This window comes from Saccopteryx bilineata, chromosome 6 (assembly GCF_036850765.1).
Source record: "Saccopteryx bilineata isolate mSacBil1 chromosome 6, mSacBil1_pri_phased_curated, whole genome shotgun sequence".
NCBI lineage: Eukaryota > Metazoa > Chordata > Mammalia > Chiroptera > Emballonuridae > Saccopteryx > Saccopteryx bilineata.
Window position 1 is genome coordinate 209540856 of NC_089495.1, and position 24699 is coordinate 209565554.

General features: G+C 60.7%; 2 protein-coding genes across 3 annotated transcripts; one reads left to right on the plus strand and one right to left on the minus strand.

Annotated features, from left to right (window-relative positions):
* The first annotated feature begins 223 nt into the window (after window positions 1-223).
* Window positions 224-12166, plus strand: MTG2 (mitochondrial ribosome associated GTPase 2). Of its 2 annotated transcripts, none has more exons than XM_066235926.1 (7): window positions 224-458; window positions 6551-6751; window positions 7603-7750; window positions 8460-8575; window positions 9098-9316; window positions 9561-9699; window positions 10906-12166. In XM_066235926.1, exons 2-7 carry the CDS (start codon window positions 6560-6562, stop codon window positions 11298-11300), a joined length of 1209 nt encoding a protein of 402 aa, XP_066092023.1. In that variant the 5' UTR covers window positions 224-458; window positions 6551-6559; the 3' UTR covers window positions 11301-12166. The 2 variants fall into 2 exon arrangements, with proteins under 2 accessions (XP_066092023.1, XP_066092021.1); XM_066235924.1 differs by lacking the exon at window positions 224-458 and adding an exon at window positions 465-768.
* A 7467-nt stretch (window positions 12167-19633) lies between these two features.
* HRH3 (histamine receptor H3) lies at window positions 19634-23542 on the minus strand. The gene is made up of 3 exons (XM_066235638.1): window positions 23287-23542; window positions 22095-22261; window positions 19634-21015 (listed from the first exon to the last, which is right to left on the minus strand). Exons 1-3 carry the CDS (start codon window positions 23540-23542, stop codon window positions 20092-20094), a joined length of 1347 nt encoding a protein of 448 aa, XP_066091735.1. The 3' UTR covers window positions 19634-20091.
* Between the last annotated feature and the right edge of the window lie 1157 nt (window positions 23543-24699).

Genomic DNA, 24699 nt, shown 5'->3' on the forward strand with positions numbered 1-24699 from the left:
CCGTGTCCGACGGGCCACCTGTCCTGCGGAGACTGGACCTCCCACGGGGGTGGCAAGGCGCTGACCCCCGCACAGGTGCTGTCCGGGACCCACGTGGACCCCTCCCTCCCCGGGAGTCCCGCCCACGGCGGACGGAGGAGACGGACGGGGCGGGGCCGACGCGGTCACCGGGGACCACAGCCCCGGACGGGGACGCGGCAGGGACACAAGCCGGGGGGGTTCCTGGACGGCCAGACCCGGCCTGGCCTCCCTCGTTCTCACCTGGTCCCCAGCCCCGCGCCCCGCGAGGTGCCGTCCAGACACCCCGTTGGGCGCAGACTCATCCATCACACGGCCCGGCTTCAGCCGCTTTTCTGCGTCTGCGCGCCGGAGGGGGCTCCTAGTGAGCATGCGCGACAGGACACGTCCCCCGGAAGTAATCCGTCGAGGCCCCGGAAGTGATGTGCCCGGTCTAGTGGGTGAGTGGTGGACGAAGGGTTCGATACCTCGGGGGCCGGCGGGCGATGGGAGGGAGGCCGGGAACGAGCCCAACGGCGCTGATCGAGTGACCCGCCATCGCGGTTCTGCGTGTCATGGACGTCCAGCCATCCGCGCATGCGCATGAGCGACCCGTCCGCGGGGCCCGCGTGCCGGCTCCCAGCTCCGCCCGCCCCACGTGCGTGCACCCACACTGAGGGAGTTCAGACGTTTCCTTTGACCCCAGGGTCTTCGGTACCGGACAATGTCGTCCGGAGTCTTGCCTGGTAGCTGTGAGTGACACAGAACAACGTAAGCGCACGCAGGTTTGGGTCAAACGCTCCGTGCAACAAAAGCAGAGTTCTGTTGCAAAGGCAGCTGGCCATCGGTGGGGGGTTCCCCAGGGAGGTCACTTGCCACGGCTTTTTTTTTTTTTTCTCTCCATTGATTTGGGAAAGAGAAAGCAGCATCCGCTCGGTTGTTCCACTTAGCTCCTTAGTTGTGCAGTCACTGGCCACTTCTCACAGGTGCCCTGACGGGGGAGGGAACCCACGTGCTGGGACCACTCTCTCTCCACGGAGCCAGCGCCAGGGGATACTTTTAAGGAAGGTTTTAAAAGGGAGAGTGTACGGAAACGGTCTACAGAGGCTGTGTTTTTAACCTGGAGGGGTGACAGTGGAGCTGCTTCCACCCCTCGACTCCAAAGTCCGGGGAAGTCACTCTCCCCGCCTCCTGCTCCTCCCTCCAGGCTCTGCCGGAAGGCACGGTCGCCTAGGGGAGTCCGGCAGGGCAGTCCCTTACTCCTGAAGCAGCAGTCGGTCTGGAAAAACAAACAGAATTCCCATGTGCACTGCCACCCCCTCGTACAGTTTTGTAGGGAATAAAATTAAGGTTTTTTGCATACAAGGTTTAGCAGAGGTTCCTGGCTAATAACAGTAACTCCCATAGCCAGGAGAACTGAGATTCCCACTTTATGGATAAAGTGGTAACATCTCAAGTGCAGCCCTTGCCGTGTGACAAGCAAGTGCTCTCTAGTCCAGGGGTCCCCAAACTACGGCCCGCGGGCTGCATGCGGCCCCCTGAAGCCATTTATCCGCCCCCGCCGCACTTCCGGAAAGGGCAGCTCTTTCATTGGTGGTCAGTGAGAAAAGCATAGTTCCCACTGAAATACTGGTCAGTTTGTTCATTTAAATTTACTTGGTCTTTATTTTAAATATTGTATTTGTTCCCGTTTTGTTTTTTTACTTTAAAATATGTGCAGTGTGCATAGGGATTTGTTCATAGTTTTTTTTATAGTCTGGCCCTCCAACGGTCTGAGGAACAGTGAACTGGCCCCCTGTGTAAAAAGTTTGGGGACCCCTGCTCTAGTCTTTACAGCCCCATTCTGGAGGCAAAGTTCGGCTGACTCTAACCTGGCTGGATAGCTCTGTCGGTTAGAGAGCCTGGTCCTGAAGCACAGAGGTTGCCGGTTCGATCCCCAGTCGGGGCACATACAGGAACAGATGTTCCTGTCTCTCTCCTGCTCTCTCCCTTTTTCTCTCTAAAATCAATAAAATACACATAAAAAAAAAAAAAAGTTGGTTTGACTGACCAGGGCTTTTGCATTCCACTTACCCGGCTGTGTAAATGGCTGTCCGGGAAGGGATTTGCATTCACAGTTCTGAGTTCACATTGCACAGTGTAGACCATCAGTGTAGACCAGCGCTGTCCAGGAGAAATTTCTGTGGCGGCAGACAATTCCTAGCCAGGGCACACAGGAGAAGCGCCCATCTGCTTCTCTACCTCTCCCCCTCTCCTTCCTCTCTGTCTCTTTCTTCTCCTCCTGCAGCCAAGGCTCCATTGGAGCAAAGATGGCCCGGGCACTGAGGATGGCTCCATGGCCTCTGCCTCAGGCGCTAGAATGGCTGCAGTTGCAACGGAGCAACACCCAGATGGGCAGAGCATCACCTCCTGGTGGGCGTGCCGGGTAGATCCTGGTCGGGCGCATGCGGGAGTCTGACTGCCTCCCGTTTCTAACTACAGAAAAATACAAAGGGAAAAAGAATGGTGCACAGTAGTGGTGGGTGGAGCATTGCCTCTCCCTCCCCGTCCCCGTCCCCGGGGGGAGAAGGCAGCAGTGCTGTCTTCCTGCAGTCAGCATGGTGTCAGCTGTGGGCCCTCTGTCAGGCTGACTACTGTCCCCTTCCATGACCAGTTATGTTTCATTTCCTGACTCATGAGTGGGTATGACCTCTGTCAGAGGCCGGTGGGGGGTCTGACTGCTGATGACACCGGCGTCCCAGGGGTCAGTCGTCCTGCTTGGACCCGGGATGTGGTCTGCTGGAGCTGTTGGACGTCGTTTTGTCCGGATTGTGCATGTCTGTATGCATGAGGGCTGCTAGGCTGTCATCTCCTTTTCCGTGGACATCAGATGAGGGGTGCTGGGGCTTCTCTGGCCTCGTGACATGGGTTGGGTGTGGTCTCACATCCTCGGTTTTCTGGAAAGGCTTTTCATGTGAGATGGCTTCTTCGAACGGTAGATAGAATGTTTCAGTAAAGCAGCCTGAGTCCAGAGTTTTCATTTTAGAGAATGTTCTGTTCTAACAATTCAGTTCTTTTAGTAGTTCCAAGGTGGTGGACATTGTCCATGTCTTTTTTTTTTCCCCCCTCTGTTCTTTTCTATTTATTTATTTACTTACTTATTTTGGTTTCTGTTTCTTCTTCTGTCTATGCAGTAAGGTGCGTATTTCAGGAATGTGTGCATTTGGTGGAAGTTGCTGACTGTGGCACAAGTTGTTCCTCGTGTTCTCCTGTCCTTTTTTTTTTTGCATTTTTCTGAAGTTGGAAACCAGGAGACAGTCAGACAGACTCCCGCATGCGCCCGACCGGGATCCACCCGGCATGCCCTCCAGGGGGCGATGCTCTGCCCATCTGGGGTGTTGCTCTGTTGCAACCAGAGCCATTCTAGCGCCTGAGGCAGAGGCCATGGAGCCATCCTCAGCGCCTGGGAAACTTTGCTCCAATGGAGCCTTGGCTGTGGGAGGGGAAGAGAGAGACAGAGAGGAAGGAGAGGGGGAGGGGTGGAGAAGCAGATGGGTGCTTCTCCTGTGTGCCCTGGCTAGGAATTGAACCCAGGACTCCTGCACGCCAGGCCAACGCTCTACCGCTGAGCCAACCGGCCAGGGCCTGTTGCTGGTCTTGATGGTGTCCTTTCTTCTATACTTACTTTGCTTTTCTCTTCCTGGTTCCCTGACTTGGAGCCTTATGTCACTGATGTTAGATCTTTCTTCTTTACTAATACATTTAGAGCTACAGTTGTTCCCCCCCCACTCTTTCCCACGGTTTCAGTTACCCACAGTCACCTGACGTTCAGAAATGTTACACGGAAAATTCCAGGAATAAACAATTCCTAAGTTTGACACGGTGCGCTGTTCTGAGCAGCGGGATGCCATCTCTTGCTGTGCCTTTCCACCCAGCCCGGGACGTGTGTCATCCCTCTGTCTCCACGCTCCTCGCATGTTCGTCACTTAGTAGGCAACTCAGTGATCAGAGAGCGGGAGAGAGAGAGAGAGGGACTACCATCAGCATGTTGCATGTTGTTACAATGGTTCTACTTCGTTGTTGTTACTCTCTTCTGTGTCTAATGTTACAAAGTTCTACACTTTAATCTGCAGGTTACATAGAGACACCAAGGCAGGATACAGAAGACATTTTAGGAGGAGATTTATTAATAAGCCGGCTACATATGACTTTACATGGGGTGTAGCTAACCCAAATCGTGCAGCCCAGATCATAGCTCTGAGGTTGGTTATATAGACATGATCACATACTGGTTGGGGAGACAGGAGGGGGAGCATGATACAAAAGTCATTTACTGATAAGGTTACAACATTTATCTATAGGATCTATTAAAAGGAAAAGCACTCCTACACATCAAGTCCACAAGATAACACAGTAGTGATGAATGTTTTACATACGACACAGTAGCAGTAAATGTCATTTTACATTTCAACAGAGTAGCGATAAATGTTTTACATATCAAAGTCATTCCCAAATCTTCTAGGGCAGTGGTCCCCAACTCCCGGGCTGCGGACCGGTACCGGTCTGTGGGCCATTTGGTACCGATCCGCAGAGAAAGAATAAATAACTTACATTATTTTTGTTTTATTTATGTTTAAGTCTGAACAATGTTTTATTTTCTAAAAATGACCAGATTCCCTCTGTTACATCTGTCTAAGACTCACTCTTGATGCTTGTCTCGGTCATGTGATACATTTATCCGTCTCACCCTAAAGGCCTGTCCGTGAAAATATTTTCTGACATTAAACCGGTCCGTGGCCCAAAAAAGGTTGGAGACCACTGTTTTAGGGTTTACAACCCATCCCTGTGGGAAATGAAATGTTTAGCTTAGGATAAAAGGAGAGAAACTAAATGAAATTACCTTTGCTAAAAGTGTTGGGACTAACTTATAAGCTAGTCTCCACTTGCTTAGTTTACAAGTTTTATACATATAAAGAATTTCAAAAGGAATGATTATAAGAAAGCATATAAAGTAAAATGTTACAGAATGCAGGTTTTTCAAGCAAGGGGAGTGGGCTCCTGATCCATTTGTCTAAAGGAATAGGTCACTCATGACTCCAGGAGGGGAGGAAGATTACAGGAATTTTTAATTAAGATATGTAAACATTGTCTCCTAAAGGCTCTTAATGAAGGGGAAGAGGAAGGTGTTTTTTTGTTGTTGTTGTTTTTTTAAGAAGAAGTTTTTAGATAAGTTTTACCTTCTTTGCTCTGTCTAGCAAGTAGTGGCCTCACTCCTTCCAGAGAACTATAGTTAAATTATGATTAACTACTAACTTTTGCCCCTTTAATCTCTTTCTCTTGGGTTTTCCTCTCCTCAGAAGGGAGGGGTAAGGGGGCCTGACTCTTCCTTTTAAAATACTAATACTGGCCTGGCCTGTGGTGGCGCGGTGGATAAAGCGTTAACCTGGAATGCTGAGGTCGTGGGTTCGAAACCCTGGGCTTGCCCGGTCAAGGCACATATGGGAGTTGATGGTTCCTGTTCCTCCCCCTTCTCTCTCTCTCTCTCTCTCTCCTGCCATCTCTCTAAAATGAATAAATAAAAAAATTAAAAAATAAAATACTAATATTAACAATTTTTGCAATTTGATGGCACCGTATCACACTAATTTATAAAGTGAACTTTCTCATGGGGTTGTGTGTACAGGAAGTAACATAGCATCTATAGGGTTTGTTACCCTCCGGGGAATCAGGTGCCACGGGGCGGCCTGGGACGACTGTGTCAATTCCCCTCTGAGCACTGCCTCCGCTGCATCCCATAGACTTGAGTATGCTGTACCGTCATGATCACTCCGGTCTAAGTATTTTCTGATTTCTGTTTTGTTTTTGTTTTTTTGTGGCAGAGCCAGAGAGAATCAGAGAGAGGGACAGACAGACAGGAAGGGAGAGAGATGAGAAACATCAATTCTTCCTTGCAGCTCCTTAGTTGTCCATTGATTGATTTCTCACATGTGCCTTGACCAGGGGGCTACAGCAGACCGAGTGACCCCTTGCTCGAGCCAGAGACCTTGGGCTCAAGCTGGTGAGCTTTGCTCAAACCCGATGAGCCCGTGCTCAAGCTGGCGACCTCAGGGCCTCAAACCCGGGTCCTCTGCGTCCGAGTCCGATGCTCTATCCACTGCACCACCGCCTGGTCGGGCCTCTGATTTGTTTTGATGTCTTCTTGTACCTGTTGGATTATTTAGAAGCATTGTTTCATTTTCAGTCTGACGTGTGAAAGGCACAAGGTCACACCATAGTGTTTGAGTAAATGGGTGCTTTCCCTTATTGATTTGAAGCTCAGGTTTCCTTTCTAATAGTTTCATCTAGCAGATATTTGATATCCCATCTTCTCCCCCTCCTCGCCCCCCTAGTGGCCTCTAGGCTGACGGGGGGGCAGATGGCCCTTCATGACTCAGGGTCCAGTGTGGTGAGGGACGAGAGAGGGTTCCGGTCATCAGTGGACTTATTTGTCCCCAAAACAGACCTCGAGATGTTAGTTGGTTTGATGTGTACGTTTAAACCAGGTGACTTATTCTTCCAATCTGACTTCCGTCAGGGAGCCAGCATGCCCTGGAGGCTCTTCTTGGTGGGACATCGGGGCGCGTTTGAGGGCCTGGGGCGCTGGGTTCTGTCCCCACGGGCAGTCCCGGGCCGGCCCCGCCCACAGCGCGCCACCCCCAGGCGGCTGTCCCTCAGCGGCGTGGCGGACTGCGCCCAGGAGCCCAACAGGAAGAAGCTGCTCTCCGAGAAAAAGCTGGTGAGGCTTCTGCGGGAAGGACCTGGTCCTGAGCTGCCCTCTCCTCACCGGGTCTCCGTTTACCCCGATGGCACGTGCGATGCTGTCCCTGCGCCATCTCAGCAGGTTGTTTTGATGATGTTGACGCACAGAGAACACCGAGTTTTTAAAATAGCAGTTCACGGTTTTTCCAGGTGGTGGCGCCAGACACTCTTAAAATAGTTGTGTTTTTTCTTTAAAAAAAAAAAAAAGCGTATGTAGTGGTGGGTGGAGAGGCAGATACCCCAGGTCCAGGGGAGGGGCCGGGGGCTGGCCGGTCTGTCTGCGCACACAGAGTAGGTCAGGACGAAGGGGGGCTCCCAGGACAGGACGTGGCGGTGTGGCGGGGGCGGTGCCTCCGTGCCACACACCCGGGCTTCTCAGGTGGTTACATAGTAACCTGCTTTGTTTCAGTTTTTTAGCTAGAGTGTGTCTCCCTTAGCGGCTTGGAGAGAAACCTACCATCCCTCCCCATCTCTGCGTTTACAAACAAGAAGGTCCTGTGACATGTTTCTGTTTGGGAAAAAAAAGAAAGAAAGAAAACAAAACCGAAAAGAGGCTTTATTTAAGGACTGTTTTGTCAACACTCCTTGTTTCTCCAAGTGGGGGGTGTTGAGCGAGTCACTGAACGGTGTGTTCCAGCTGACCACTGTCCACAGCTGCCTGGGCAGCGTCTCCCACATCTGCGCATTAGGAGAGGTCAGCGATAGTCCTTCCCTTTGCTTCTCATTCTGAAGCCCGCTGTGGGGAGGAGAGGCCCGTGGCAGACGGCTGCTTGGCTCCTCGGCAGCCTGGATAACGGCCCCGGGCCATGCTGTGTGTGCTCTCTGCAGAAAAGCCACTTTGTGGACCAGCGCCGGGTGCTCATCCGAGGGGGGCGCGGAGGCGACGGGGCCAGCTGCTTCCACAGCGAGCCCCGGAAGGAGTTTGGGGGCCCCGATGGTGGCGACGGAGGCAGCGGTGGCCACGTCATCCTCAGAGGCAGGTGCCCAGACCGGGGGGGGGGGGGGGGGAGGGGGGCAAGATCGCTGTGTCTGCATATCTTGGGGGAGGAAGCCTTTACCTTCTAACCCTAACGGGAACTTGAATTCAAACATTGATCTGCAGGCATCATTTTTCTCAGATTATTTGGATGTATATGTTGAAATAATGCAGCAGAGCCCCACTCTGAGAGTGGCCTGTTTGTTTTGTTTTCTTTAATTTCAGGTACACAGAGGTACCTTATGATCAGGAAAGCTACTATTATAATAAGATAGTCACAGGATAAGTGTGTCACTGTCTCTGTAAGTGCCTAGAGGGCACCAGGGACTCAGCACATTAGGAGCTCAGATGCTCAGGAAAACTGGAAACTCAGTAATCATGGCAGCCCTAAAATGTAGCTATTTGTAAATTGTCAACATTGACAACGTGATAAAGGGTAGCTATTTTTGAATTGATGGCATTACTGGGTCGTTTTGAATTTTTCAGAGATTGTAGTATTTTTTTGAAAGAAGAGAAGAATTTAGCTTTTTAAAGTAACACCGCCCTTGGCTGCCTCAGTAATTCCACCCCAGCGTTTGCACCCAACTTCGTTCCCGTTTCCGTGTGCACGCTCAGCGTTCCTACCGGGGGCAGAAGGGTGTTCGCAGGGTGCAGCCCATTATGTTTTTACCACAAAGGGACATGAAGGTTCTCGCTCTCTGACTTGCAGTGGATCCGCAGGTCAAGTCACTGTCCTCGGTCCTGTCCCGGTACCAGGGCTTTGACGGAGAGCACGGTGGCAGGAAAAACTGCTTTGGGCGAAGTGGCGCTCTCCTCTACATCCAGGTAAAGCCCCAGCGGCAGAGCCCACCCTACCCCCGACTCGGGACCTTCAGGCTCCTTGGGGTCCGCGCTGTGGTCCAGGGGCCGTGGCCTGAGTCATGCAGCCGTCTCCCACAGAGCAAACACCGGTCCGGACTGCACACTGATCTTACACCACGTGCGGGTGCGACCTGTTCGTTACATTTTACACAGAGGGAACCCGTAGGGTCCCTTGTCCCTCTCACCTTGGCCCAGGAGGCGCCCTCTGCCCAGGTGGCCACCCTCTCGGGGGCCCCCGAGCCGAGGTTTCTGATGCTGATCTCACCCCGTGTGTTAGAAAGGCCATCCGTGGGGTCGGCAGGGCGTCACCAGCCCCATGAAGTCCTCGGAGGGCTGAGGCCTTTCTCCTGGGACTCCGCGGCTCTGTGGAGGGCGCGGCGCTGTGCGTCCTGGCACTGTGCCCACAGCTGGGAGAACACGCCCAGGCCGCCACCGACCCGACCCGGTGGTCCTCTGCCACCCAGCAGGCCCTGCGTCGTTTTTCAGGTCCCTGTGGGCACCTTGGTGAAGGAGGGGAAGGAAGTTGTGGCTGACCTGTCGCACCCGGGGGACGAGTACATCGCCGCTCTGGGCGGGGCAGGAGGGAAAGGCAACCGCTTCTTCCTGGCCAACGACAACCGCGCACCCGTCACCTGCACCCCCGGCGAGCCCGGGCAGGAGCGGGTTCTCTTCCTGGAGCTCAAGACCGTGGCGCATGCTGGCCTGGTGGGTGTCCCCGAAAGCCAGCCCCAGGGGGCAGAGGGGCACCTGCCACTCTTAGCCGTGGGAAATCGGGTTCTGGTGGTGGACGTACTGCCGGCCTTCGGGAGAGGGACAGCTCACCTTTCCCTGGCTGTCGTCCTGTGACCCTAACGGGAGCTGTGCCCCCACCTGTGTGCCCCCATCTGTGTGCCTTCGACCCTGAGACTCCGAGACAGAGGAGATGGCGGAGGGTCTCCCTGCCTTGCAGGTCGGCTTCCCCAATGCGGGCAAGTCCTCGCTCCTCCGGGCCATTTCCAACGCGAAGCCCGCCGTGGCGGCCTACCCATTCACGACCTTGAACCCCCACGTCGGCATCGTGCACTACGAGGACCACCAGCAGGTCGCAGGTAGACGCAGGGCCCTCTGGGAAGGCGGGGTTCACGGAGGGGCCCTGCGGGGCCGCCGCGGGCAGTGTCCGGTCTGCAGTGCGGAGAGCCCGGCTCAGAGTTAACGCTGTGGCTCTGCAGCTGCGTTGGGGTCACACTCCCTCCTCGCCCCGCCCCGCCCCTCGCCCCGCCCACGCCCCGCCTCCTCGCCCCCCCCGTCCCTGCCCCGCCCACGCCCCGCCTCCTCGCCCCGTCCCCGTCCCTGCCCCGCCCTCCTCGCCCCGCCCCCGTCCCCATCCCTGCCCCGCCCTCCTCGCCCCGCCCCCGTCCCTGCCTCGCCTCGCCCCGCCCCCGTCCCCGTCCCCGCCCCGGGTAGAGTGACTTTCCGGCTTCCCGGGCTGTGCTGAGGGCAGGGGACTCTCCCGGGAGACAGTGTGCCCGTGAAAAACAGCAAGCCACGCGTCGGCGGCCCTGGTTCCGGGGCAGGCACTGTCTGTTCGCCGGGCTCACAGTGATGACATCTGTCAGTGATCAAACTGTTAGTGGGTTTCGGGAGGCTGGTCCCCTCCCCCCGTTTTAAAATCATTTTTGAAGCCAGAAAGCCTGGTAGGTGTCAATCCAGAGCATAAATATTCCTTATTAGATGGCTCCGTCACCGTGCCTGTCACCCAAATATTTCCAGGCGTTCTTTGAGAGTCAGAGCTGGCACGCACAGTGGCAGTCAGCCTGATGAGTCAGCGAGGCAGGAGATCAAAGACTTCGGGATAAGCTGTTCCTTGGCCCTCAGGGGACAGGCGGGGGCTGCCCGGTCCCCTGCTCTTTCTCCTTTTTTTTTTTTTTTTGGTATTTTTCTGAAGTTAGAAGCAGGGAAACAGTCAGACAGACTCCCGCATGTGCCCGACCAGGATCCACCCGGCATGCCCACCAGGGGCGATGCTCTGCCCATCCGGGGCGTCGCTCTGTCACAATCAGAGCCACTCTAGCGCCTGGGGTAGAGGCCACCGAGCCATCCCCAGCACTCAGGCAAACTTTGCTCCAATGGAGCCTCAGCTGCAGGAGGGGAAGAGAGAGAGAGGAAGGAGAGGGGGAGGGGTGGAGAAGCAGATGGGCGCTTCTCCTGTGTGCCCTGGCCGGGAATCGAACCCGGGACTTTCACATGCTGGGCTGATGCGCTACCACTGAGCCAACCGGCCAGGTCCTGGGGTCCCCTGCTCTTGTCTCCCTCAGTGGCCGACGTGCCGGGCATCGTCCGAGGTGCACACCAGAACCGGGGCCTGGGGCTGGCCTTCCTCCGGCACATCGAGCGCTGTGGCGTCCTCCTGTTCGTGGTGGACCTGGCGTTGCCCGAGCCCTGGACGCAGGTCGAGGACCTCAAGTATGAACTGGAGAAGTACGAGAGAGGCCTGTCCAAGCGACCCCACGCCATCGTCGCCAACAAGATCGACCTGCCTCAGGCGCGGGCCAGCCTGCCCACACTGCAGGCCCGCCTGGGCGGGGGGGCCATCGCCCTCTCGGCGGCCACAGGCGAGAACCTGGAGGAGCTGCTGCTGCGTCTCAAGGAGCTCCATGACGACCACGTGGCCTCGGAGCTGGCGCGGGGCCGCCAGCCGCTCAGGTGGTAGCGGGCAGCCCTGGACGGGAGCCGCTGTGGAGCCCTCAAGGGCCAGGAGCTGCAGGTGCCACCTGCCACTCAGCTCGGGTCATCGTCCAGCGCCCCGGACCAAGCCCCTTGTGCGAGGGACGCCCGTGCCCTGAGAGCCCGCACACCCGCCCCGGGCCTCCCACACCGACCGGCTGAGAGGGGCTCGTCCCTGCGGTCAGTGTCCTGAGCAGTGGGGACCACGTGCGTGTGTGCCAGGAGACAGCACAGCGGGACCGGGGCCAGAGCCGCCAGTCGGGTCCTAATCACCCGCCACACGTGAGCAGCTGTCACAGGGGACCTGCGACTGTTCTCGGCCACCCCCCCACCCCCCAGCAGTCAGGGACAGGCTCTGCTCTGGTGCAGCTGTCTGAGGGAGCCGTGGGCACCCTGGCTGTTGTCCCCAGACTGCGCCGCACTCTGGGAGCCGGGCACGGCTCTGGCTTCACGACTGAGTGCACCCAATATCCGGCCCGGGGACGCGGCTTCTGACACCTCGTCTGTGCAGCGAGGCACGAGCTGAGGCAGCCGGGCTCCGAGAGGGGACGCGGCCCCGTCTGCGTGGCCCGTCTGCGCGGACACGGGCTGGGTCCCCACGGCACTGCGGCTGCAGGGACGGGAGCGCCCCCTGGGCCCACTCTGGCCACCAGCCTCACAGTCAGCTCAGAGAACCAGCTGGGGACAGGCCAGCTGGGCCGGGACAGATTCTGTCTCGGCTGGAGTGACGGCAGCCAAGTCAGCCCCCACTGACTGCCAGGGGCCGGCGAGGAGGGCTCAGTGCTGCCCAGATGCTCACGCAGCAAAATACTCCACAACCACGGCTTCCCCCAATAAAGTCTAATGCTCTGACCTGTCCCTGAGGCCCTGCAGGGAGGAGGTGGGGGGGACGGAAGGACTCGGGAGAGGGGCCCGGGCCCTGGGGATGAGCCGCAGGGTCCCCGGGCGTCCTGTGTCTACGTGGTGGTCAGCACACCGTGGGTGGGCGCTCACATCTGCTCTGACTCCACGTCGCAGCCAGGACATGAGTCCCTCCCCTTAGCTCTGTCCTGCAAGGTCAGAGGTCCTGTGTCCTGGGACCAGAGATGGTGTCCACGTCTGGTCACTCTCGGCCCACAAAGGCGTTCACAGGAAGCCAGGTCTGAGGTCCACAAACTGTCCAAGGCCTTTTTTTAAAATTTTTTTTTATTCATTTAGAGAAGGAGAGAGAAGTATTGATTTGTTGTTGCACTTATTTATGCACTCATTCACTGATTTTTTTTTTTTTCTTTAGAGAGAGACAGGAAGGAAGAGAAATGAGAAGCATTAGTTCTTCATTGTAGCTTCTTAGTTGTTTTGATTGCTTTCTCATATGTGCCTGGACGAGGGGGCTTACAGCAGAGCGAGTGACCCTTGCTTAAGCCTGTGACCGTAGGCTCAAGCCAGCGACCATGGGGCCATGTCAATGACCCACACTCAAGCTGGTGACCCTGTGCTGAAGCTGGCGAGCTCATTCTCAAGCTGGTGACCTTGGGAATTTGAACCTGGGAGCCATTGTCCCAGGGGATGCTCTATCCACTGTGCCACCACCAGTTAGGCTCGTTGGTTGATTCTTGTATGTACCCTGGCCGGGGATCTGAACCCACAACCTCAGCAGGTCAGGACGACGCTCTTAACCAGCGGAGCCACCCGGCCAGGGCCCAGCGCCTTTCATCTTAGTGGTTGTACCCTCCCCCCCCCCACAGGCACAGGCACACGCACACCCTGTGGAGGAAAACATGCAGGCTGCCTCCCCACCTGAGGGGTGGGGTCTCCATCCTGTTCCGAGCTGTGTCCCCACAGCCTCAGGACCAGACGCGGAGGAGGCGGGACGGGTGTTCGTGGAATCAAACTGGCCAGTGTTCGGTGCATCTGGGTTCCCTCTACACTGAGGATATTTGTGAAAGGCAGGCGGCAGGTGCCACGACACTCACGGCAGAAGTGCCCGTCCGGAGCCACCGCCGCCCCGTCCCAGCTGCCACCCCTCTGCCCGTTCCAGCCATCTTGCCTGAAGCTCGTTCAGGTGCTGCCTCGTGGATCAGTGGGCCCCACCCATTTCCCTTTCGTCTGTGGACGGGGACGTGGCTTCCTTGCGTCCTTCCTGTCCGTGGCCCGGCCGCCTGGTGACCTGGGTTGGCCTGTGAGGCTGGCAGCGTTTGCGTGGTGCGGCAGGGTGCAGACCAGTTCCGGGAGCGGGCGTCCACCCTGCACTGACTCGGTGACTCTCCTCGTGGTACCGGCCCCTCCCCTCCCCTCCCCTGCTGGTCTGTCCCCCGGTGCTGCAGCGGTCAGCGGTCAACGGCCATCCTCGCTCCTACTCCCGCAGGAGCTCCCTGGCATGCGCCTGCCTCCCCCCTTCCTGCACCCTCTCCTCTTGTTGGCATCACCGTCCAGTGTCGGTCACCTGGCTGCTCAGGGCCTCTGGGAGCAGGTCTGAGGAGGGGGCCTGGGCTTCAGGATGCAGGACTTCCCGAATCCCTCAGCTTTCAGCCTCGAGGCCTTGCGCCCCGCCCCCATCCCGAGTCCCCATGCTCACACCTGCAGGGCTCTCAGGGTGCAGGAGGGACCTGGGGTGACGGGCAGCTGCCCCGCCCTCCCCACACCCCTCCACCGGCGCCCCGCCCCGCAGCCTCTGTGGAAAGCTGTCTTGTTCCTCCCTTGGTGTTTGCGAAGACTTGTCCCTTCCTCATTCCTTTTCTGTCACAGTGGGGCCTCAGGCGGGAGCAGGTGGACGCGCACCTGTTTCCAGGTGTGGTAAGGGCCTGGGAAAAAGCAGGGAAGACCGACCTGCTCTCTCTGAACTAGAAATCCAACTTGGAGAGCACTTCTACTTCAGCAAGTTATAAGCACGGGTGACCCATCTGCATATCACAGTGGCCACAGCTCCGCCCCTCCCTCCCCAATGACGTGGGTCAGCCCCGGCCTTCTGCCTGGGCTGGTCCGGGACCTGTCCTGATGTACAGGGTGCGGGCAGTGACAGCAGTGTCCACTGAAGCCGCTGGGCACTGCAGCTTCCGCTTGACTCTCCTGCACCCAGCATGTGACCCAGCCTGTGCTGTCTCCCGGGGCGACGGTGCTGAGGGCCAGGGCAGTTTGTTGACACCATCCAGAGGAAGCCTGTGGACCCTGAGGGGCTCCGGGGAGGGGCCAGCAGGGAACCACTGCCCACCTGCCTGCCCTCCTGGCTCCTCAGGAATCTGAGGTTCTGCTACGCTGAGGAGTCCGCCCAGGCCAGGGCCCAGGGAGGAGGGCAGAGAGCTTCCCCTCACAGCTGCAGCTCGGCTCCAGCCAGGGTTTGCTGGGCTCTTTCAAGATCATCCAGCATTGCCCTGGCTGACTGGCCGGCTAGCTCAGGGGTAGAGCGTTGGCCCGGCGTATGGAAGTCCCAGGTTTGATTCTCGGCCAGGGCACACAGGAGAAGCGCCCATCTGCTTCTCCACCCCTCCCCCTCTCCTTCCTCTCTGTCTCTCTCTTCCCCTCCTGCAGCCAAGGCTCCATTGGAGCAAACTTGGGTTTGCTCTGAGGACGGCTCCATGGCCTCTGCCTCAGGCACTAGAATGACTCCAGTTGCAACAGAGCAACGCCCCAGATGGGCAGAACATTGTCCCCTGGTGGGCATGCTGGTTGGATCCTGGTCAGGCGTATGCGGGAGTCTGTCTGTCTCCCTGTTTCTCACTTAGGAAAAATACAAAAAAAAAAAAAAAAAAAAAAAAAGAGATCGTCCGTCCAGCATTTGAGGTGCCAGCATTTAAAGATCATCAAGTTGGCATGTTTGAATTTGGACACAGGTGTGACTTTGGGGTCACAGGCGCATTTTTAGCCCAGAGCCGTTCCCACAATGTCACCACCCCCTCCTCCTTGCATGCACAAAGCCAGCCGTGTCTCTCTCTCTTTTCCTTTCTTCTTCCTCTTTTGAAGGTATTTTTGTGCCCCTCCAAGATCTGCCTGACAAACTTCAAACTGAAGCATCACCGGTGGACACAATGCCCATCTCTCCAGAGGCAGGGACCTCGCACGTCAGACCAGAGCCGAGGTCCGGCTCCCAGGCTCCCAGGAGCCCTCCAGGATGGGCCTCCAGGACACACCTCCCCCCACTGGGCCCCCATATTCCCAGGGAGCACCGAGATGGCCCCCCGGGAGGGCACAGCGCTGCGGGAACCAGTGCACATGCTGCTGCCCCGTGCTGCCCCGAGGAGAACCGAGCAGAGTGGTCACGGGAAGTCCTGGCCCCACTGACCGCTGAGTGTGGGGCGCGGGCATGCCACCCCGTCTCTGCAGCCCCAGTTCTTGTGTCTGCAGAGTGAAGAGGATGAGCACCCCTCGTGGGGCGGCTCTCGGGACGTGGTGCGTGCTCCGGTAGATGTTGGTGGAAAGATTCTTTGCACCCTCCACCCAAAACCAGTCATGAGAGTCAGGCTGGGATGAGGGGGTGCAGGCGGTAGTGGCCAGAGAGCCACGTGGTACCCCCATCCCAGCATCACAGAGCCCCAGAAACCCCAGCAGGGCGAGCCCAGCCCTTCATCATCCTGGACAGGCTCCCCAAGGAAAGTGATGATTTATTTAATTGGGCCTTTTTTTGGAAGGGTCAGGGGTTGCCTGCTGGGCTGCTCCCTGAGAACTTAGGGTCTTGATTCCAGGCTGGGAAGGACCCTCACCCAGCACGTGTGCCCAGAAGCTGTTCCTAGGGCACCTCCCTCCAGAGCCAGCGCCGGGCGCACACAGCCAGTGCCTGCCCGAGGGGCCCAGTCAAGAGGACCCTGCAGGCCCTGCTGTTCCTGCTGCTCTCTGTGCCGTAAGGGTCGGCCCTGAGGCCCAGCAGCCTGGCCACGGCCCCTCCTACACGAGGGGGGGGGTGCTGGCAGGTGGCTCTGCTGGGTGCCAGCCCATCTTCCGCACCCCTGGCATTGCTGAGTCCCTCGGAGTGGCCCCTTTGCAGCCTGGGCCTCCCTGGGAGGCAGCCCCCCTGCTCAGCGAGTGTGGGATGGATGGGTGGATGCGATGTCACCACCTCAGAACACCTCCCTTGGCTGGTGAACGGGGCCACCCCTTCCTCCGTGTCCTCTGCCCTGTTGCCCCGCCCCTGCCGGCCTGACCCCGGGGGCGTGGCCCCACTTCTCCACCCGAGTTGTTTGTTCAGGTGCCACCTAGCAGCTGGCCGGCCCACGGTCGGTCTGTGTGTGTGTGTGTGTGTGTGTGTGTGTGTGAGTGGAGGGGAGGAAGGGGTGTAGGCTCTGTGTCTGGCCCAGTGTGGGATTCAAGGAGGAAGGCCCCCTGGCGTGTCTGTTTGCTGCAGGACCAGGCCCAATCCCTTAGGTGACTTTCTCTCCTCCTCCACCCCCTTTGCAGGAGCCGGCAAGCGGCACTTCCGGGAGATTGAAGGCAAAATTGCTTGAAAGCCTGTGCTTTTTTTTTTTGAAAGCCTGTGCTTTTATCCTCTAATTTGTAGCCAGTTAGCAGGGCTGGGCGGAGGGGCAGTGAGGGCTCTGGCTGGGCTGCGTCCCCCGAGGCGGCCGCCGCTGTTGCTGCAGAGAGCAGGCAAACAGGTCCTTTGTCCTTGCTCAGACTCCGCTCTGGGCTGCTGGACAGATGCCCGCAGGGAGGCTCAGGCTGGGCCGTGCGGGGTCAGCAGGGCGTCCAGTGGCTAGTGGACACAGGCAGCACACAGCGTTCCTGAGTGCTGGGCCCTGCGGACGGTGCTGCCCACTGGCCTTGCAACATCTCCTCCTGCGGCCCCGCTCCAACCTCCGCTCGTGATGACAGCTAGTCTCCAGGGCAGCCCCTCCCTCTGGTCACCGGGGAGGTGCCCGCCTGGACCAGTGGGTCCAGGGGGTGCAGGGTAAGGGGCAGGGGCGGGGGCAGGGTGCCCGCTGAGGAGCTAGAGGGTTTCCTGAGGTTCTTGGGACATACCAGTGCAGTCCAGCTGGGGTGACATGACGTCCGGAGGGGGAGGGCTGTCGTTTTGAATGTTGATGGGAACGGGGTCGGCACACCAACCTGCAGCCCACCACAGGAGGCACCAGGGGACCCGTGGCGACAACCATGACCGAATCTCTGCGTGGAAAGTGAGGGTGTGGTCAGCAGTGGAGCGAGGCAGGGCCAGCACCGTGGGGACAGAGGGGAGGCTGTCCACAAGGGCACGGAGAGGCAGGGCCCTCCGGCTGGGAAGGAGGACGCGGCATCCCACCCACTGGAGTCTGGACCTCCCCTGAGTTGGGCGGGTCTCGCCCCCCTTCCTGGGGTGAGACCAGCGTCCGCCCCTCCGAGGAGCCTGCTGGGCCCACACCAGGTCTCTCTCTCCATCCGGCCCCCTCGGTCCTGCCTGGCTCAGGGCCTCTGCCCAGGACGGCTCCTCTACCAGAGACAGTTCCCTTCCCTTCACTTCCCCTCCCCCCACCCAGGCTCAGCTCCAGCCCTTGTGCCCCCCAACCCGGGGAAGCTCCCCGGAGTTCCCCAGACAGATCACGGCCAAGAAAGATGAGAACCCCATCCCAAGGGCCACAGGCTGCATGGGGGGCGGGGGTCTGTGGGCTGTATTCTCAAGGCTGGAGTGAGCCCCCCTGAACAGGTGACCGGGGTCCTTACTAGGACTGACCCCTGGTGTGCCGGCAAACCTGGTCTTTTCTCCCCACAGCATCTCCCCCCCAACTTAGAAGACTGAGACCAGCGGTGGGCGGGGCTGTGCCTCACGTCAGCTAAGCAGTCTTGTGTCTCCCTAAAGCCCCCCTGAAGTCCACCCTAAAGCCCCCCCACTGAAGTCCACCCTAAAGCCCCCCTGAAGTCCACCCTAAAGCCCCCTGAAGTCCACCCTAAAGCCCCCCTGAAGTCCACTCTAAAGCCCCCCTGAAGTCCACCCTAAAGCCCCCCTGAAGTCCACCCTAAAGCCCCCCTGAAGTCCACCCTAAAGCCCCACTGAAGTCCACCCTAAAGCCCCCCTGAAGTCCACCCTAAAACCCCCCTGAAGTCCACCCTAAAACCCCCCTGAAGTCCACCCCCCTCCACAAAGTCCCCAGGATTCAGCACCAGTAGAAAAATACACTTTACTGTGGGCCTCAGGGTCTGCAGGGCTGGTGCGGCAGGTGCCGGGGAGACGGAGCATGCAGGGCACCCACAGGTGCAGGGGATATGGCGAAGCAGCCCCTCCACTGGGCACCCGCTGGCCCTGGTCCCCTCTGCCTGCCCTGCGAACCTCGGGGACCTCCGGGCAGAGCCGGGGACCCTGTGACCCGTCAGCCCCTGGACACGCCGGTTGGGACGAGGGAGAGGGGTGGCTGCCACTGGCTGGGCAGGCATCAGTCTCGGGCTTTGGCTACTCGCAGAGCCGCCAGTCGGGCCCAGCGCCCAAGCCAGGGGGCAGGGTGGGCAGAAGGAACAGCTGGCGCGGCACAGCCGGAAACGGCAGCGCGAGGAGTGAGGGCGTGGGAGCCCACACCTGCCAATCTGCCCTGGGCTCCTCTGCAATCTTGTCTCTCTTGATTAAACATCCAAAGAACATCGAGTTCACGGACGCGTTTTCTTCTTCTTTGTCTTCCCGAAACGCCCGGAATGGAAAAGCAGAGAACAGCTGCGGTGAAGTTCTTGGGGGGTGGGGGGGAGGCGGCTGGCACTTTGCGGGCAGAGAGATGGAGGGAGGAAGGAGGGCTTCACCAGGAGACAGACGGCCGCCCGGCCGTCTGGAGCAGGGGCAGGTGTGCAGGTGTGCAGGTGTGCAGGTGGAGCAGGGACAGGTGTGCAGGTGTGCAGGTGGAGCAGGGGCAGGTGTGCAGGTGTGCAGGGGCAGGTGTGCAGGTGGAGCAGGGGCAGGTGTGCAGGTGTGCAGGGGCAGGTGTGCAGGTGGAGCAGGGGCAGGTGTGCAGGTGGAGCAGGGGCAGGTGTGCAGGTGTGCAGGGGCAGGTGTGCAGGTGGAGCAGGGGCAGGTGTGCAGGTGTGCAGGTGGAGCAGGGGCAGGTGTGCAGGTGTGCAGGGGCAGGTGTGCAGGTGGAGCAGGGGCAGGTGTGCAGGTGTGCAGGGGCAGGTGTGCAGGTGGAGCAGGGGCAGGTGTGCAGGTGTGCAGGGGCAGGTGTGCAGGTGGAGCAGGGGCAGGTGTGCAGGTGTGCAGGGGCAGGTGTGCAGGTGGAGCAGGGGCAGGTGTGCAGGTGGAGCAGGGGCAGGTGTACAGGTGTGCAGGTGTGCAGGGGCAGGTGGGCAGGTGGAGCAGGGGCAGGTGTGCAGGTGGAGCAGGGGCAGGTGTGCAGGTGTGCAGGGGCAGGTGTGCAGGTGGGCAGGTGGAGCAGGGGCAGGTGTGCAGGTGTGCAGGGGCAGGTGGAGCAGGAGCAGGTGGGCAGGTGTGCAGGTGGGCAGGTGTGCGCACACGAGGGGGCCGACCAGGGGGCCCAGAGCACACACCGAGCGCTTGCTTTGGGAAGAACAGCCAAGCATTACTTGTGCGAAGGGTGGACACCACTGGCTGTCCCAGTGCCCGTGTGGGGTGCACATCACGGCTGAGACCCCTGGACTGTTCCTTCTGGGGTGGAGCTGAGATCTGGGTGGCAGGGCCGGCCACGCCCATTCATGCAGTTCAGGCCGCGTGGGCCCCTCGGCTAGCCCACTGAGCGGCCTCCACTGCAGACCGGGGGTCTCTGAGAAGCCACCACGGCATGTAGTGTGAGCTGAAGTCGGGATGTGGCTCACACCCAGAGGCGGCCGCCCAGGAAAGGAGGGCGTCAGGGCGGAGTGGCCGTCGAGGGCCCTGCCCGGGTCCCCAGTGGCCGCGAGGGGCCAGCTCACTTCCAGCAGTGCTCCAGGGAGCTGTGGGCCTGCACCTTGAGCTTGTGGGGGCAGAGCAGCTTGGTGAAGGCGCGGCGGAAACTGTGGTGGCACAGCGGGTAGAGGACCGGGTTCACCGCCGAGTTGGCCCACAGCAGCCAGAAGGACGTCTCGTACCAGTAGCTGGGGACGCAGTGGCCGTGGCAGGCGGCCCGGATGATCATCAGGAGGGTGTACGGGGCCCAGCAGAGCCCGAAGATGCTCACGATGACGGCCAGCGACTTGGCCACCTTCTTGTCCCGGGACAGCCGGAACCGCTGGGTGATGCTCTGGGACACCATCTTCATGCGCTTCTCCAGGGACGCGGAGGACGCCGAGGGCTTGGAGCCCCTCTTGAGCGAGCGAGGCCGCTCTGTGCCCCGCGAGGAGCTGCCCGAGCTGGAGGTGGGCGAGCCCGCGGTGCCTCCGCCGCTGCCCCCCAGGGCCGCCTCCCCGGCCTCGGTGCCGGGGGCCGCCTCGCCGACCCTGACCCCGAACCTGTGCAGAGGCACGGTCTCCCCGCGCCCCCTCTGCCAGCAGCCCCAGCAGCCGGGCGCCGCGGGCGGCGTGGGCGGGGCCTCGGGCGCGGGCTCGGTGCTGGCCGTCTCGCGGGCCCCCTCCAGCCGGTGGCGGGTGCGCCTCTGGATGTTCAGGTAGATGCTGAGGTTGAAGAAGGTGACGCTGAGGAAGGGCGTGAAGAACTCGAGCGTGGAGGCTGTCATGAGGAAGTACCAGTTGTAGAAGAACTCGGCGTAGCACTGGCCCTCGGGGATGGAGCTGCCGCCAGACAGGTACTCCCAGCTCAGGATGGCCGGCCCGTACAGCAGGAAGGCCAGCACCCACACCAGCACCATCTTCTGCACCGCCCGCCGCGTGTTGCCCTGCTGGGCCCGGTAAGAGACCTGCCGTGGGACAGGCGGGGTCAGGAGGGAAGGGGACGGAGCCGGGACAGCCGGCGGCCACCAGCTGCAGCAGGACGACAGGACTGGGAGCTCCCGGTGGCCTCTCGGCCTCTGTGCCCCGGGCAGAGGTGCCTCTCCTTCCTACCCCGACCCCCTTCCCTTCTTCCTCCCCCAGCGCATCCCGGGCTGGCTGAGGCCCCATCGCTGTCCTATAGCCAGGCTGCATGTTTACTGTGAGCTCCCCCAAGGGGCTTGTCATTGTCCCTGTCTCTCGAGTCCCCGCAGGGTGGCAGGCTCTGTGCTTGACACCTCTGTGTATCGTCTCCCTGACCTTCACAACAGCCCCATAACTCCCCACTTTCTTACTCAGGGATGGAGGGAGGGATAGGCCAGGCGGACCGGCTAAGGGAGGCAGAGCTGGGGTTTGACCCAGGCCTACTGACCGCAAACTCGTCTGTTTGCACTCTGTCCCATGTCTCTCTGGACAGGACACGTGTGGCCCTCCAGCAGAGAGCCCTTGGGGGTGCCAGATAAAGCCATCAAGGAGAAAACAAGAGGGCAGGGAGAGACCTCTGCCCCAGTGCTGCCAGCCACATGCCCATGTGGCACTGACATGGGAAGCTGTCTGGGTCCCCAACTCATGGTGGCCATTCACGCCAAGGGAAACCTGTGGAGCCAGCAGCTGATGCCTATCTCCCTGGGATACACACAGACACACACACACACACACAGACAAGGAACGGGGCAGTGCCACCAAGGGCCTCTGGCCCAAATCCTCCCTCAGCTCCAAAGACATGAGACCTGTCCCAAAGAGGAGCCTGAAGTGGCCCCCTTCCCTCAAGGTCATCTGATGCCAGGCCCAGACAGGGCCTCTCCCCTGTCCCGGGACCAATCCTCCTGGCAGCAAATGGCTACTGAGTGGGCAGCCTGGCACCTCAGGTGTGAGGCTAGCAGGCTCCAACCCCACCTGGCACTGCCCACGACTCCCTGCCAGGCACCTCCTGGGGCCACCCCTGACCACCTCTCCTCCCCCCCCCCCCGCCCAGGAGTGAGCGTGGGCACCTGCATCCCTGACTCACAGCACGAGTGACCGACAGGAAGCGGTCATAGCTGATGAGCACGATGTTGAAGACGGAAGACGTGCAGAGCAGATAGTCCACGACCAGCCACAGCTTGCAGAGACCCCGGCTGAAGGGCCAGCGCCCGGTCAACACGTAGGGCACATACAGTGGGATGCAGAAGGCTCCTGTGAGAGAGCAGGGCCAGGGTGGGCCAGAGCTGGACCCGGGCCTGGGGTCGGACCCACCGCAGGGCTTGGCAGCAACCCTTACCTCACCCACCCACTCTACCCTGTCCCCGCTGCACACCATCTGCCCTTCGACCTCTGTCCTCCCCCTGGGCATCCCCTAGACCTGGGTTCCCGAGGGACGATTCTGTGTGGGGACCTCTGGGCACACACAGTGAGCCCTGCTCCTGGATTGGCACTTCCCAGGGTTTTTTCTGTCCAGTTCCCCAAGGGAGGGAGAAGGAGAATTTCCTTCCTCTCTGGCTGGCAGGACCCCAGCATCTCTCCTGGCTTTGGATAGCCTTTCCTCTTCAGCTCAGAAACCAAGAAAACCTTTCTCCTGACTCGAAGGGCACTGGGCCACCGCCACGCCAGCCGCTCCGGCCGCCAAGCCCCGCTGCCACCACCAGGCCCCGCTCGGGAGTGTCCACCAGACGCTCCACGCAGCCCCAACAGGTGTCCGGCGCTCCGGTCCCCACCGTACGCCCCGCCCCCCAGCCGGCGGCAGCTCGTGAACACGTGAGAGCGCGCTCCTGGGAGCATGTCCCCCACCTCTGCCGCGCCTTCCCCACGGCCCCTTCCCCCAGCACGGCTCCAAAACCCCCATTCCTTGTCCCTTCCCCCAAGACTCCCCCAAACCTTCCCCCGCCGCCCTCCGCGCGCCCTGAGTCCGCCGCAGCCTTTGTCTGGCTACCACAGGAGCCAGTACTGCACCCGCAGCCGCCGCGCCTTGCGCCTCGCCAAGCGCCCGCCCGCTCCGGGCCCCTTACCCAGGCACGTCACTCCCCAGCCCGCGTACCGCGGCGGGGAGGCAGGGAACTTCGTCCGCGCCCACCGCCCCAGGAGTCCCTACTGTCCCCTCCCTAGGCCGGGTCCCCGCCGGGGCGCGTGTGCCGGAGCAAAAGACACACTAGTTCCGCGCTCCGATACCCTCTGGTGAGGCGGGCCGAGCGCTCCCGGACTTGGGCTGGGGCTGGGGGCTTTACCCACGAGGAAATCGGAGATGGCGAGATTGAGCAGAAAGAAGTTGTTCTGGGTGCGGAGGCTCGAGTCGGCCACGAAGGCGAGCATGACCAGCGCGTTTCCCAGCACCGTGGCCACAATGAGGAGCGCCATGAGCGCGGCCAGCACCGCGGTCCAAGCGGCGGAGAAGCCGCGCGCCCCGCCCGCCGCCGCCGCCGCCGCCTCTCCAGCCAGCGCTCCCGACGCGTTCAGCGGCCCGTCGGGTGGCGTGCGCTCCATGGCCCCGCCGGCTCACGCGGCGCCGGGGCGCGGAGCGGGGCGCGAACAGCCGGCCGGGTGACCGGGACGGGCCCCGGCCCAGGAGCCTGATGTTTGCGGGCTTTCAGCCCAGATGGGTTCCCCAGGGGGTGCCCGGCGCATGGTCCGCGGGCGCCGAGGCCGGGGCGGACGGCGCCGTGGGGTCCCAGGCCGGACTCCGAGCCGGATGGGGCCAGTGGCACGACCGCTGCAGCCGGAGCGGAACCCGGACCCGAGCCGCTGCCTCAGCGTCTGTGCGCCCCGAGTGCAGCGCGCCGCCAAGTGCGCCCCGCGCCCAGCCCGCCGCCCCCCGCGCCCCGCGCAGCGCCCCCTCCATTGGCTGCAGCGCTCGCCCCGCCCCGGTCCCGCCCCCGCCCCGCCCGCCGCCGGCAGCACCACGGACAGCGCCGCGTGCCCGCCGGCCGCCGGAGCCCAGCCCGTGTGCGCAGCGCGGCTGGCGGGGAGCCCGGCCCGGGGCTGGCGGGGGCGGGACCGGGGGCTCGCCTGCAGCCAGCCGGCACGCGAGCACCGGAGCCCGTCTCTCGACCACTCGGCTGGCCCTGCGCCCTCGGCCGGGTGATCCCTGACCAGCCCTCGTCGGGAACCGGGCCGCCTGTGGGGACCTGGAGTGGAGGTGGGGAAAACTGCCTCACCCGCGTTCAGGCGAACTAGCACCGCGGAGCCCCTTCTCCTTCCTCCTTGGGGCAAGCGCGTCCGCGGGAAAGAACGTCTTAAAGAGAAAAGATAGGAAGGGTCACTGAGAGCCGCGCCCGGGCCAGGGGTCGGCTCCCACCCACCCCCCTCGATCTGCGTGGGACTCAGTCTCCCCGTGAGCAGGTCCCAGCACAGGGCCCAGGGTGACCTGCAAAGCGCAGCCAGATGTGGAGTTACATAAGGAAAGATGGGGAGCCAGCGGACCCCGCCGGGAGGGGAGCGCACCCACCCGGGGCTAGGGCGGGGCCCCAGGCTGAGGGAGGGGCGGCCAGCAGCTAAGAGCCCAGAGAAGGGCCCTCTGGCGGGCAGCGCGGTGGAGCGGGCACGGCTGCATGGGCAGAGGAGGCCACTGCGCTCCCGCTCCCGGCGCAGCCAAGGCAGCGCGGTTGCGTTAGCGCCTGCAGGAGGGGGTGGGAGAGGAGAGA

What these genes read in the sequence shown, in the direction of transcription:
- HRH3 (XM_066235638.1), bottom strand. Translation starts at nt 23,542, where the DNA reads ATGGAGCGCACGCCACCCGACGGGCCGCTGAACGCGTCGGGAGCGCTG. An exon ending in CATCTCCGATTTCCTCGTGG is followed by an intron (nt 22,262 to 23,286) that starts GTAAAGCCCCCA and finishes GCTCTCTCACAG; the next exon opens with GAGCCTTCTGCATCCCACTG. An exon ending in TCCTGTCGGTCACTCGTGCT is followed by an intron (nt 21,016 to 22,094) that starts GTGAGTCAGGGA and finishes GTCCCACGGCAG; the next exon opens with GTCTCTTACCGGGCCCAGCA.
- MTG2 (XM_066235926.1), top strand. Translation starts at nt 6,560, where the DNA reads ATGCCCTGGAGGCTCTTCTTGGTGGGACATCGGGGCGCGTTTGAGGGC. An exon ending in TGGCCACGTCATCCTCAGAG is followed by an intron (nt 7,751 to 8,459) that starts GCAGGTGCCCAG and finishes TCTGACTTGCAG; the next exon opens with TGGATCCGCAGGTCAAGTCA. An exon ending in GGACCACCAGCAGGTCGCAG is followed by an intron (nt 9,700 to 10,905) that starts GTAGACGCAGGG and finishes TGTCTCCCTCAG; the next exon opens with TGGCCGACGTGCCGGGCATC.